A 13,260-nucleotide genomic window follows, 5' to 3' on the forward strand; every position below is an offset into this window, starting at 1 on the left:
GCCTCTGCTGAATGTGGGTTGGGGACCTACTGTGTGCCAGGCACAAGGCTCTAATGGAGACATAACCCTGCTCTGGAAGTCAGGGCAGGAAATGGGAAATAAACCAGAAAAGCAGTGTCGGGCTTCCCTGGTGGCCCAGTGGTTAAGAATCTGCCTGCCAACGCAGGGCACACGGGTTCGAGCCTCGGTCCGGGAAGATCCCACATGCCGGGGAGCAACTAAGCCCGCGAGCCACAACTACCGAGCCCGTGTGCCTAGAGCCCGTGCTCCGCAACAAGAGAAGCCCCCGCAATGAGAAGCCCATGCACCACAATGAAGAGTAGACCCCACTCACCGCAACTAGCCCATGCGCAGCCAAAAATAAATAAATAAATAAATTTTTTAAAAAGAAAGAAAAGCAGTGCCTATAAAGGAATGATTTCTGAATGTGATTGCTGCTCTGAAGAGGATGAAACAAGGAAATGAGATGGACCTACTGGGGTGGTGGTGAGTTGGGGTGGGGGATTTCAGCCAGGGTGAGGAGGACCCCTAGAAGGAGGTGATGTTCCAGCTGAGCCCTGAAGAAGCAACTAGTTTTGCAGGACCCTGTAGGGCATGTTCCAGGCAGAAGAAACAGCACGTGCAAAGGCCCTAAGGTGGGACTGTGTTCGGTGGGCCCTTGGAGGACTGCTGGGTCTAGAGCAGCTGTGTATTGGGGAGAAGGAGGGAGGGGAGACCCAAGTACCTGGGGCCACATCAGCCTCCTTAGCAACACAGGAGCCTGCTTTGGGCACCACCCAGCTGTGGGTGCTAGGTTTTCACTTTACTTCATCTCCCCCCCTCAAACTCCTGTTTTGAATGCCACATCTGTGACCCCAGGAGGCTTTAGGTGAATGGCCTTCCGAACTAAGCCTCAGTTTCCTCATCTGTAAAAGGCGCCGAATAATGGAGCCTTGCTCACAGGAGGTGGGGGGGGGCACCGATATAACTCAGAGCAAGCGATCGGTGAACATTGTGGAATGAATAACCGGCTCGTCCCCAGCGCGTGACTCGAGTTCAAGCGGCCACAGCCTGCAGGACGAACTGTCCCCATCCTACGGGTGGGGAAACAGGCTGGGGAGTGGGGGCAACCACGCACTACTGTGGGGAGAGTTAGGGATGGGGCGTGCCCTCTGCGTCTAGGTCGCGGGGACGCGCACGCCCAGCGGCCGGGCCGGGGGCGGGGCCCAGGGCGGGGCGGGGCCGGGCTTGGAGGCGGGGCGGCGCGGTGGCCGAGCGGCGGCTGCGGTGGCAGCGGGCTCGCCAGACCGGACAGGAGTGGGTCAAAGGCGCAGCCTGACCCCGCCATGGAGCAGCCCAGGAAGGCGGTGGTGGTGACGGGTACGCGGGTAGTGCTCTGATGGCGGCCGCGGCAGCCGCGGCCCGTGGCGGGGGCGGGTCGGGCGGCTCCGGAGGCAGCGGGGCCGGAAGAAGAGTGGTGGCCCGGGTGGGGCAGGTGCTAGAAGTCGTCCCAGGTTTGGAAGATGTCATCGCCCACGGGAGCCCAGCTCAGTCCGCGCGACAGAGAAAGTGGAGAAGGGGGCGCCCCTGTGGTCCCAATGTCAGGAGTCGGGGCAGGCAAGGACGTGGGGGTCCTGGCAAGTGCCCCACACGGAGCAGGCCCCTCTGGCCTCCTTCCTTCCCCGGTTGGGGATGGGGACCCTTCGGGTACCTGTTTGTTGTGTCTGCCCGGCAGGCAGGCTGGACTGGACTCCTCCCTGCCCCTCCCGAGGTCGGGTTTGTCACCATCCCCGGTCCCAGGGGACAAAGGCCGATTTACGGGCAGGAAGTGCCCCGTGACAAGTTAATCTCTTGCCAGCCACTGCTCCCCGAGCCCTGCGCTAATGGGGGGCTGCTCCCCCGAGGCAGAGGCAGGTGAAGTTCGGGGAACCTCGGGTGCCCGGCCGTTCTTCCGCTTGTCCCAAGGACTGTCTTGGTCAAAATCTTTCCTGCTCGGGCTGTTTGTGGGTGAGCCTGGACCCCCGCCCCGCTGTCACCGACTCCCTAAAACTAACTGCTTCTCCTCTAGGAGACTCCACCTCGGAGCCTCGTGTTCGGTCAATTTCTGCCAGGCCTCTCTGGTCGGGGGGGTGCGGTATTTTGACCCTGTCAGGAGGGGTCAGAGTGAGAAATCCAGCTAAGGTTCGAACAGGTATATTGTGGTCCAGGGAGGTTTGGGCTGGTCCTGGAATTCCCAGGAATATGGAAGAAGCCACTTATCTGACAAACAGGTGTGTCAAGTTGCCAGTGGATCACTTTCCCCTGCAGCCCTCCTCTATCTGCTTATTTATTACTTTAGTCCTGACTCAGTAGGCAGTCACGGGACTGGGCATTTTTCTTGCATGAGCTCATTAAATCTTTACTGTCTCCATTTTGCAGAGGGGGAAACTGAGGCTCACAGAGGTCACCTTGTTTGTAAGTGGCTGAGCTGGGACTCATACTTGGTTCATGCAGGAGGAGGAAAGGGGTGGAGAGGTTCTGAACCTACTTGGGGGCCCCCTGCTCTTCCAGGGAACAGTATCCCTCCCAGGGCCATGATACCACTTGGGACACTTGGCTCAGCTGGAGAGACCCATGGTTCAATGACAGCCTTTCTTAGAGAGGTTTATTTTTTAGGTGGTGTGTTGGGGCAATTAGAAGAGGGAGGCCACAGACTCTCCTGGGTCTGTGTTTGAATCCCTGCTCTTCCGTCTTCTTGCTGTGAGACCTTGGGCAGCTGGCTTCACCTCTCTGTACCTCAGTCCCAGCTCCTCTAAAATGGGCCCAGGAAACACCTTTGCCTGAAAGGGAGGCACAGGGAGGCTGAATGCCACAGGGCATGCAGAGCACTTAGCACATCCTCAGGTGAGAATCTGGTTTGTACGTGGGGCCTGGAGTTTGAGTGAGTAGGGAGGAGGGTGGTGAGATAGTGTCTGGACAGCCTGACCTGGGAGATACCCACGTGCATCCCTTAAGGGCCGTTCCTTATCAGGTGAGGATTCACGGACCGCCTACGGCCCTGCAGTTCCAGAGTCCAGAGACGAGGCACAAAGACAATGATAAAATTCTATCTGGGGGTCAAGGATAGGGGAAGAAATCGGGAAGGGAGCAAGGCCAGCCTTTTCTGGGGCAAAAGGAGGGCCCTGGCCTCTTACTGGGCATGAAGGTCAGGTGAAAGTGAGGACGAGAAAGGACTCACAGTTTCTGTTAAGAGCCGACAAGTTTGTGTGGTGGAGGGCTCTGAAGGGCCACTGGGTGCACCCCAAACTTGGGACCAGGCCCCCGACATTGTCCCAGGTGGCAGCTGCTCCCGAAGCTCTGCTCTGTTCTCCTGGATGAAAGCAGCAGCCTGGCCCTGGGCAAGCCAGGAGGGGCCGCTGGGTGGTGACATGCTGCTTTTCTTATTTTTTTCAGGGTTCGGCCCTTTTGGGGAACACACTGTGAATGCCAGCTGGATTGCAGTCCAGGTAACTGGATCCAGAGGGGAGGAATCAGGCTTGGGGCTGGGCTTCCCCTGGAAATACTTGACACCAAAGAAAGGAAGGAACCTATGAAGAGAACGTCTCCCGTGAAGCTTCCTGAGAGATATTTCAGTCTGATATACACTTCCTCTCAGATAGTTACCACTGTAGCTTGCGTTTGTTGAGTGCTTGCTCTGCGCCAAGCGTTGTTTGCTGCCCAGCATGCTGAATTCTCCCAACAACCCTTAGGTGCAGTTATTCTTGTGCCCACTTTATGGATGAGGAAACTGAGGCACAGAGAGAGTTATCTGAGGTCATCCAGCTCAGAAACCAGAGTGGCATTTCTTCGGAAGTATCCCATGCCACAGCCAGGTTTTGGGGGACCGAGCAGGGATATTGGGGGATGTATTAACCTTGTAGAGGAGGTGCGGTGACCCTCAGTGTTGCTTCCTGGCAGCTGGAGGAAGCAAAGGCTGCATATTTGGGGGGAGGAGGTCTTTCCCGCTGTCCTGAGCCTTCCAGTTTCTCTGTCAGCTGGGGCATTTGGAGGGACAGACTGGGGAACAATGGGCAGAGAGAAAGAGAAAAGTTTTCTCCTCATATAAATCAGATCTGCACGGACCGGAGCCAAACTCGTGTTAATCCTAGCCCATTAGCTTCTTGATTTAAAGCATCCCCTGCTTTCCACTCCAGAGCCCTGAATTCAGAGAAAAATCCAAGCTGAAACCTCAGTGTGTCTATTCCCAGTTGGGGTGCCCCACCTTTTTTGTTACCCTTCTTCCAGACCGCAAAATCTTGGCCACATTCCTCTCCCTTTTAAAAAATTTTCACCCCACTTTGCTAGCAGAACAGAGGGACAGGATCCCCGGGATTCCGCAGATGGGAGCATGTCTGAGACCCTGCTCGTCGCACCCGCTCCCTGGAGCCCCAGACAAAAAGGAAACAGCGTGTTTCTGAAGACGTGTGTGTCTGGCTTTGTGCGAGTTTCAGACAGGAGTCTTCACGGGGCTGAGTGGACACAAAGCCATGTGTCTGAATTCCTGGGCCCCAGACACTATGATCTGCATCTAAATAGGAGAAAAATCAATTAAACAATCTTTGGAAATCCCTCCGAGCTTTGGGACTCGGATGGTGGAAGATGGCAGCTTTTCATCCTGCTGCCAGTGGGGAAATATACCCCTTATATCTCAGTCACCCATCTCTCCAGACCTCACCTCTAGAAGACTTTCCGTTTTCTTTCTCACCTTTATGAGACAAGAAGAGAGAATTCTCCACCATTCCCCAGCTAAAAAATGCCAACCTTCCCAGATCCAATTGTTTCCCTTAAAACAACAACAACAACAAAAACTGGAATTGTGCATACATACCCTGAGCGCGCGCAGCGGTGTTAGTCTGTGAAATTTTACCCGTGTACCTCCGTAGCACCTGAGTCCAGATCAAGACCTAGAACATTCTCAGCCCCTTCTCTGTTCGTCCCCATTGCAGAAGCCCCTTGTGTCCTTTCCCAGCTACTCCCACTGCACCCGCCAACCCCGCTCCCGGGTGTAAACCTCTCTGCTGACTTTATGGCCTCCATAGGTGCATTTTACCTGTTCTAGAACTTAGTGTCAGTGGAATTGTACTTGGGTCCCAGGCCTTCTGCACAGCAGAGCATCTGCCGGATCCACCCATGGGGTGGCTAGGAGCCACTGGTGGTGCTTTTCAGTTACTCTGGATAAAACAGATTTGCCCATGGAAAGGGTGTAGTCATTGGATGGGTCAAATCCGTCCCTCAAGAAAATATGCCTCAGAGTGTTCTTGGTGTGATCCAGACATGAGTTGCGGGCAACCATTGATGTCTGTCACCTCAAGCTGAAGATGGCTGTTTGGTGAGGCGGAGTGAGCAGCCGTTACTTCCTGTCCCGACTGATTTTTCTGAAGCTGAAGTTGCCGCCTGTGGAAGGAACTCCTCCTCCTCTGCCAGGGACCAACTCACTTCTCTCTGTCTGTCTCTCCCCTTCTCTCCGTCTCTCTCCGTTTCTCTGTCTCTCTCAGTCTCTCTCTGGGTGTCTCTCTCTGTCTCTCTCTCTCTGGGTCTCTGTCTCTCCCCTTCTCTCTTCATGTCTCTTTCCATATATCTTTCTCCCCCTCTGTCTCTCTCTTTGAGTTTCTCTTGGCCTCTGGGTCTCTGTCTCTTCCTGTCTCTGTCTCTCACTCTCCCAGTCTGTGTCTCTCTCCATGTCTGTCTTTCGCTCCCTCCTCTCTCTCTCCCTCCCCCACCTGTTCCTTCTTCACACCCTGGGTGAACTGGCGCCCCAGCAGAGAGTGAACTGTTTGTGGCAGGTGGGAGTTCTGGGGACAGAGGGGCACCCCTCCTTTCCTCTTTCCCAGGAAAAAAATGCTGCTGCCCCTAGCACCCCACACAGGAGGGACTGCAGTTTTCGAGTGTCCTGTCTCCCCGCAGGTCTTGGGTGGTGGGAGTGGAATGCTGGCTGCGGGTCTTTCTCGCCCTAGGAGGCTCAGGTGGGTGTTGAGGGCTTGGACCCCCTTGGGCTCGGGGCCATCTGTAGCCTTCGCTGCCCAAGTGGGGCAAGGAGGAGTCGGGTCACAGGTCCTGGTGACATCACAGGACAATTACTGCCACAGTGAGTCTAGACAGACCTGCTAAGGATATTAACCAGGAACAAAGCGGGTCTTTGTTATGGGGTCGAGGGAATCGGTCAGACGCAGCCGCGCGGCGGGGTCTTGTCAGGTAGATGGGGTGTAGACAATGTGTTGTCTGGGGCGCACAAGCCCCGTTACTTTCACAGTCTGTGCTTGGCGGCTGTGCTCGCTGCAGATTGTTGTGAGACTTGGGTTGCACTGCTACCCTCCCCCCAGGAGAACTGTCCAGCCCTTTTGGAGCAGAAAGTGGTCAGAGGTCAAGAATTTAGCTTGATTATGGGCCACCCACTTCTCTTAACTTCAGATGAATGGTGTAGCTGCTCTTCCCCCACCGTTGCCCTTATTAAAATTGGGGAATCATTTGTATAAAAACATGTACAGATCCTCAGTGCCCCCATCACTTTGGTGAAAAGTATTTATGCCCATGTCACCAATACTTCGATCAACGTGGTTGATTCCCATCAACCCAGAATATTCTTTCCTGCTACATCCCCCCCACCCCCACCCCCCGCTCCTCATCACTCCTCAGCTGCTTCCTGAGCTCCGTCACCGCAGATGAGTTTTGCCTGGTGTCAAGCTGCAAACAAACGAATGGGCTGGCACAGCCTCTGTGTTCCTCTGGCACCGGCTGCTTTTGCTCAGCCTGTACTGGTGTGTGTGTGTGTGTGGGGGGGACAACTGTCTCCTTTCCAGACCCACCCCTCCTTCCACTGGCACTGACACTGGGGGCTTCAGGTTTTGCTCCCCAAGAATAAAGCAACAAGGATGCCCCTCTCAGGGTCTCTCGCGAGCATGTGGACGCCTCTCTATGGGGATGCTGGCCATGGGCTGTGTGTATTTCTTTGCTGGTGGGTTTCTTAGTTTATTTTTTCCCCCAGATGGGGAGAGGGTAGGTGGGGACCCAGAGGACATGAGGAGGAAAGGTTAGGACAAGAAGGTGACTCACTCCATGGCTCCCTGGTGGCACCAGGTCATTTCCTACCATCAGAAGTCGATGTGGGCGATTCTTCCCACTAATGCTTGGTAAACACCCAGTGGGAGAGACCCTTGAGTGACTCTGGGCGGGCCGTGGCGCTCAGCATGTAGCGCCTGTTCTGCTGGGTGAAGGGAGAGGGGCAGAGACAGGATCCATAAGGCGGGGCTGCTACCCTGAGCTGGGGGTCCGACCTTGGTGTATCACATGTCATGGCGGCCACCGGGAGGGTTACTGCGCCGTATGGAGGGTTCCTTGGCTCGGTCACTAGCTGACTTAGTAGTATCCTCAGTACCCCACCCCCCTGCCCATAGAGATTCTTCCACCAAATTGACTGGGCATGTGGGTGGCCTGTCCCGTGGACAGCTTTGGGGATAACTCCCTGAGTGAAACGCTGAACAAATAAAGATGATCCTTTTAAGTCCTCACTTAACCTGGGAGATGGATTCTTTTCATTACTGGACTTTCAACATGTTGCCAGAAAGCGCTGCCAGGGCCATGGGGAAAAGAAACAGGGGAGGGGGTAGGGAAGTTTCAAGCTGTGGGGGACAGGAGGGTAAGAAAAAGTGGGGTCGGTTGACAGGATGTAAAGATAGATGAGATCATTTACCTTATGCTGAGAGGTCTTTGCTGGAGATTTCTCCTCCCAGCCATGGCAGGAGAGGGTGACAAAGAAGTCCTTTCACACCCAGATTCCCCAAGTGTTAACATTCTGTTACATTTGCTCTTTCTCTGTAGATAAATAGGTAGGTAGATAAATATAGTTAAAAAATTTTTTTGACTTCCAAGTCATTTTTTAAACTGTGGTAAAATATATATAACATAAACTTTACCACCTTAACCGTTATTAAGTGTACGGTTGAGTGGCATTAAGTATATTCACGTTGTTTTGCAGCCGTCACCACCATTGGTTTCCAGAACTTTTTCATCTTCCTAAACTGAAACCCTGTCCCCATTAAACACTAACTGCTCATTCCTCACTCTCCCAGCCCCTGGCAACTACCACATTCTCCTTTCTGTCTCTGTGGATCTGACTCCGCTAGGGACCTCATATAAATGGAAGCATACAGTTTTGTGCTTTTGTGCCTGGCTTATTTCATTTAGCATAATGTTTTCAAGGTTCATTCGTGTTGCAGCACGTGTCAGAATTTCCTTCCTCTTGAAGGTTGATTTATATCCCATTGCCTGGTCTCAAGCTGTATATACCACATTTTGCTTATCCATTAATTGGTCAGTAGACACTCGGGTTGCTTCTACATTTTAGCTCTTATGAATAATGCAGCCATGAACATGGGCCTACACATATCTCTTTAAGATCCTGCTTTCAGTCCTTGTGGGTATACACCCTGAAGTGGAATGACTGCATCCTATGGTAATTCTGTGTTTAATATTTTAAAGAACTGTCATGCTCTGTGTCATTTAGGGGTCAGTTGCAGACATGATACTCCTCTATCCCTAAATAAGTCACCGTGTATTTCCTGAAACACAGCCTCAGCACAGTGATCAAAATCAGGCTTATTGGACATTGATACAATTGTATAATCTACAGCCCTTATTCAGATTTTGCCAACCACCCTGTTAATGTCCTTCACAGCAGAAGAAAGTTCCAGATTATATGTAAGGTTCAGTTGTCCCATTTCTTTAATCCCCTGTGGTCTGGAAAGTTCCTCAGTCTTCCTTTGTGTCTCACGGCGTGACATGTTTGCTAAGAACTGCTCAATCCTTTGGAGAGTGGCCGTCAGGGTGGCTCCTCCAGTGTTTCCTCATGACTAGATGGGGACTGTGTGTGTATTTGGGGCAGGAATCCCACAGAAGTAATGTTGTGTCCTTCTCCGTGCATCATATCAGGAGGCACTGGATATATTGATGTGTCTCATTCTTGGTATCCTTGACCTTGATCACTTGCTAAAGGTGAGGTCTGATGGATTTCTTCTTTGCAAAGTTACTATTCTTGCCCTTTGTGATGAAAAAGTATCCCATAGAGAGATACTTTGAGACCCTGTAGAGATACTTTGAGACAATATTAGCATCCCCTGGTGTCTCACCTGAATCAGTTATTATTTTAGTATGATGCTTGCCAAATGAGGTTTTCTAATTCCATCTTTCCTTCGACACTTTTTGTGACTTTCTGTGAGTTTATTTGTATCTGTGTGGACTCATGGGTACTGTCTTCAACAGATGATAATCTCTTACTCATAATTTTTAAAAACAATTTTAATTTATATTGGAGTATAGTTGGTTTACAGTGTTGTGTTAGTTTCAGGTATACAGCAAAGTGATTCAGTTATACATATACATATATCTATTCTTTTTCAGTTTCTTTTCCTGTATAGGTTATTATATCTTACTCTCTTAATTTTGATGTTCAAATTGTCCCAGATTTGGCCCACGGCAGCCCCTTCAGGCTGGCTCTTTTATCATTCTTGAGCACTTCCTTCCTTTTTGGTTTCAGGCTTACTTTTTGGAAATGCATTTTTTAAAACTTTAAAAAAAAATTCAAACAGAAAGTCACAAAAATTATAATCATCCTGAATCAGTTCACTCAGTCCCATGTAATTAATTTTTTTCATCTTGATCTTTTGTTAGCACTTTTATGAATTCATCAGTTTTCCATTAGAGTTCTGAAAATGCTTATTCATTCAGTTCAGCAGTATAGTCAGTTACCAGAAACCTGTACTTGTCAGAGTCTTTTCCATGAATTCCTTGAAGATGAAACCCTTTTATAGGAACATTTTTTGCAAAAGCATCAGAGTACACCCAGGACTGTCTTTAAAAGACAAAAGACTTAAAAATGACCACGGTTAAAGATTTGATGAAAGTTCATAATAATGCAATTGACAAGGAAAGTTATTTCTGATATACATTTTAAAGTAATAACTAGAATTATGACTTATAACATTATACCCAAACATATAAGATTTTTAGGAATTTCATGTAATGTCTGAAGCATTTATATTAACATATTTCCATACAAATAACCCAAAGAAAGTTTAGTATTACTTTAAAAATTTTTTTTAATTTAATTTTATTTTTTTATACAGCAGGTTCTTATTAGTCATCAATTTTATACACATCAGTGTATACATGTCAATTTCACATGTATTTTCACAATAATTTTAGATTTAAAGAGAAATAGCAAAGATAATACAAAGAGTTCCCACATACCCCTTACTTGATTTCCCCTAGTGTTAACATACATAATGACTACATATCTCAAAATGAGGAAATCAACATTGGTCCATTACTGTTAACTAAACTCCAGTCTTTATTCGAGTTTCACGAGGTTTCCCACTAATGTCCTTTTTCTGCTCCAGGATCCCATCCAGGACACGACACTGCATTTAGTAGGGCATCCTTCCCCCCGCATTTTTCTGATTTCTACCTGAGTATTGGATGTCAGATGCTTTGTATGCTTTTTTTAAAAAAAAGATACAATTTTATGGGATATAATCATGTACCATAAAATTCACCCTTTTAAAGTGTATAATTTAGCAGTTTATAGTCTAGTCACAGAGTTGTACAACCATCACTTCCGTCTAATTCCAGAACATTTTCATCACCCCAAAAGAAGCCCTTACCCATTAACTATCACTCCCATTCCTCCTTTTCCTCAGGTAACCACTAATTTACCTTCTATCTCTATGGATTTGCCTTTTCTGGACATTTCATGTAAATGGAATCACAAGACGTGGCCTTTTATGTCTCCTTTCACTCAGCATAACATTTTCGAGGTCCATCCCTGTTGTAGCATGAATCAATGCTTCACTCCTTTTCATGGCCGAGTAATATTTCATTGTATGGATGGACCATGTTTGGTTTATTTGTTCACCCAGTGATGGGCATTTGGGTTATTTCCACCTTTTGGTTATATGAGTAATGCTACATGGACATTCACATGCAAGTTTTTGTGTGCATGTAGGTCTTCATTTTTCTTAGGGGTATATGAGTGTATCAAGAGGGGAATTATAGGGTCTTATAGGAATTCTGGGTCCACCTTTGTACTTTCCCTGTCCCATCCCTGAAATGAGCAACTTCTTCAAGAAAACCTTCATTCTTTTAGCAGAGAATAATATTTAAAGCTGGAAGCTGGGAGCTGGGTGTGCTCATTGCTACTAGGATATCATCACTTCTGAGCTCCGTCAGTTGACAGAACTGGAAAGTAGAGGTGTGTACATTCACACACACTCACACACACACCGGCACCCATTTCTATATCAAAACCCCAGAATTTGCGTAGATGCCTTCAATTCTGATCCAACACCACAGACTTGTGATTCCTTCCTCCGACATCGTGAATCCCCACCCCTCATGGTCCCCGGTGTGTTCACTTCTTTGATCAGTCCTAGAATAAACAGAAAGGAATTTCAGAATTACCTACTCATGCTTCCCCCACAGAAAGCCTACTTATTAGAATTTAGTATTTGCTTACGGTTCTTTTTGTCTTTGGCCTGAGGGCAGAGCCCAAACAATGTATTCAAAAAAATTACTTGAGTTACTTTTTATTTATTCAATATTTATTTATTTATTTTAAATTGAAGTGTAGTTTGATTTACAATGTTGTGTTTGTTTCTGGCATACAGCAAAGTGATTCATGTGTGTGCGCGCGTGTATATATGTATATATTCTTTTTCAGAGTCTTTTCCATCATATTTTATTACAAGATATTAAATATAGTTCCCTGTGCTATACAGTAGGACCTTGTTGTTAACCTACTTGGGTTAGTTTTGTGGGGTTTTTTTGGAGTTAATTTTAAAAGGAATAAGTTAAAAATATTTTTGGAGGAAGAGAGAAGTGCTTTAAATTATTTTTGAAATATTTCATACATGAAAAGTATACACACACACTCTATATAGGGCAAACATGAAATTATGGTGGCTATGTATTTAATATAATGTGTTTTAGAAAAAGCATATATAACTAGCACATCACGTCCTGTAACTTCATGAATATTGTCACCTAGGGATGAGGCTACATTTATTTAAGGGAAAAAATTAAATGATTGAGTTTGAGAAAAATATTAAGTAATATTAGCTCCACTGGGGAAACGGAGCTGAGCATGGTGGGCCTATAGCCTGGGGCTTGGGGAAAGGTGTTCTGTGCCTCTAAGCTCATGACTTTCTGGAAAACTCTCTTTCTTAAAAAAAATTATTTATTTTATTTTTGGCTGCGTTGGGTCTTCGTTGCTGCGCGGGGGCTTTCTCTAGTTGCAGTGAGTGGGGGCTACTCTTTGTTGCGGTGCGCGGGCTTCTCATTGCGGTGGCTTGTCTTGTTGCGGAGCATGGGCTCTAGGTGCGTGGGCTTCAGTAGTTGTGGCACGCGGGCTCAGTAGTTGTGGTGCACGGGCTTAGCTGCTCCGCGGCATGTGGGATCTTCCTGGACCAGGGTTCGAACCCATGTCCCCTGCATTGGCAGGCGGATTCTTAACCACTGTGCCACCAGGGAAGTCCCCACTTTCCTTAAAAATGAAAAGTTTGTGTATCCCCATTTCCTCTATATGTTCAAGATCCTGATAAAGGGACACAGTTCATCATTTAAGGGAAACGAGGAGGACCCCAGATTGGGTGCCTTCACATATCTGTGTCCTTCCTCCTGGCCAGGCAGTTGGGAATTTGAAATTCCTGCAAATTATGTGTGTGGAGGGCTTGGAAGTGAATATTTACTCTGTAGATTTTATTTTATTTCACTTCATTTCATTTCATTTTATTATTTTTTTTGGCCATGCTGCACGGCATGTGGGATCTTGGCTCCCCAGCCAGGGATTGAACCTGAGCCCCCTGCAGTGGAAGCTCAGAGTCTTAACCACTGGACCTCCAGGGAAGTCCCATACTCCGTAGATTTTAGGTTTCCCATTGAGATTGAGAGAAAAGGCAGAAAGGAATTCCAGAAAGTTGTGGAGGATTTAAAATTGGAATCTGACAGTTCCCAGCTTTCAACAAATGAAGCACAGTTGGTAAAGAGCCAAATTCAAAATCTCCAATGGGGAGAGAGTCTGGTGCACAGGGAACGGCTTGGGCTGCAGGGAGTAATGTGCTCCGATCCTGGGCTCAGGGGCAGAGGCCCGAGGGAAGCTGTTTATCTTCCTGTTAACAGGCTCTTGATGGACTTCCCTGGTGGTCCAGTGGTTGAGGCTTTGCTTTCCAATGCAGGGAGTGCGGGTTCAATCCCTGGTTAGGGAGCTAAGATCCC

General features: G+C 48.4%; 1 protein-coding gene across 5 annotated transcripts in view; it reads left to right on the top strand.

Moving 5' to 3' along the window:
* Positions 1-1,233: 1,233 nt before the first annotated feature.
* The window catches only part of PGPEP1 (pyroglutamyl-peptidase I), a 35,432-nt gene continuing 23,405 nt past the window's right edge, over positions 1,234-13,260 (top strand). For 2 of the 5 annotated variants that reach the window (XM_059062525.2, XM_067032487.1), the window contains exons 1-2: positions 1,241-1,359; positions 3,412-3,464. In XM_059062525.2, coding sequence (XP_058918508.1) covers positions 1,326-1,359; positions 3,412-3,464 — 87 coding nt within the window. In that variant the 5' untranslated portion in view covers positions 1,241-1,325. Of the gene's footprint in view, positions 1,360-2,634; positions 2,863-3,411; positions 3,465-13,260 lie in introns of all 5 variants that reach the window. The other 3 variants (XM_067032486.1, XM_059062524.2, XM_067032484.1) reach the window with 3 other exon arrangements.

The sequence above is a fragment of the Kogia breviceps genome, chromosome 4 (assembly GCF_026419965.1).
Source record: "Kogia breviceps isolate mKogBre1 chromosome 4, mKogBre1 haplotype 1, whole genome shotgun sequence".
NCBI lineage: Eukaryota > Metazoa > Chordata > Mammalia > Artiodactyla > Physeteridae > Kogia > Kogia breviceps.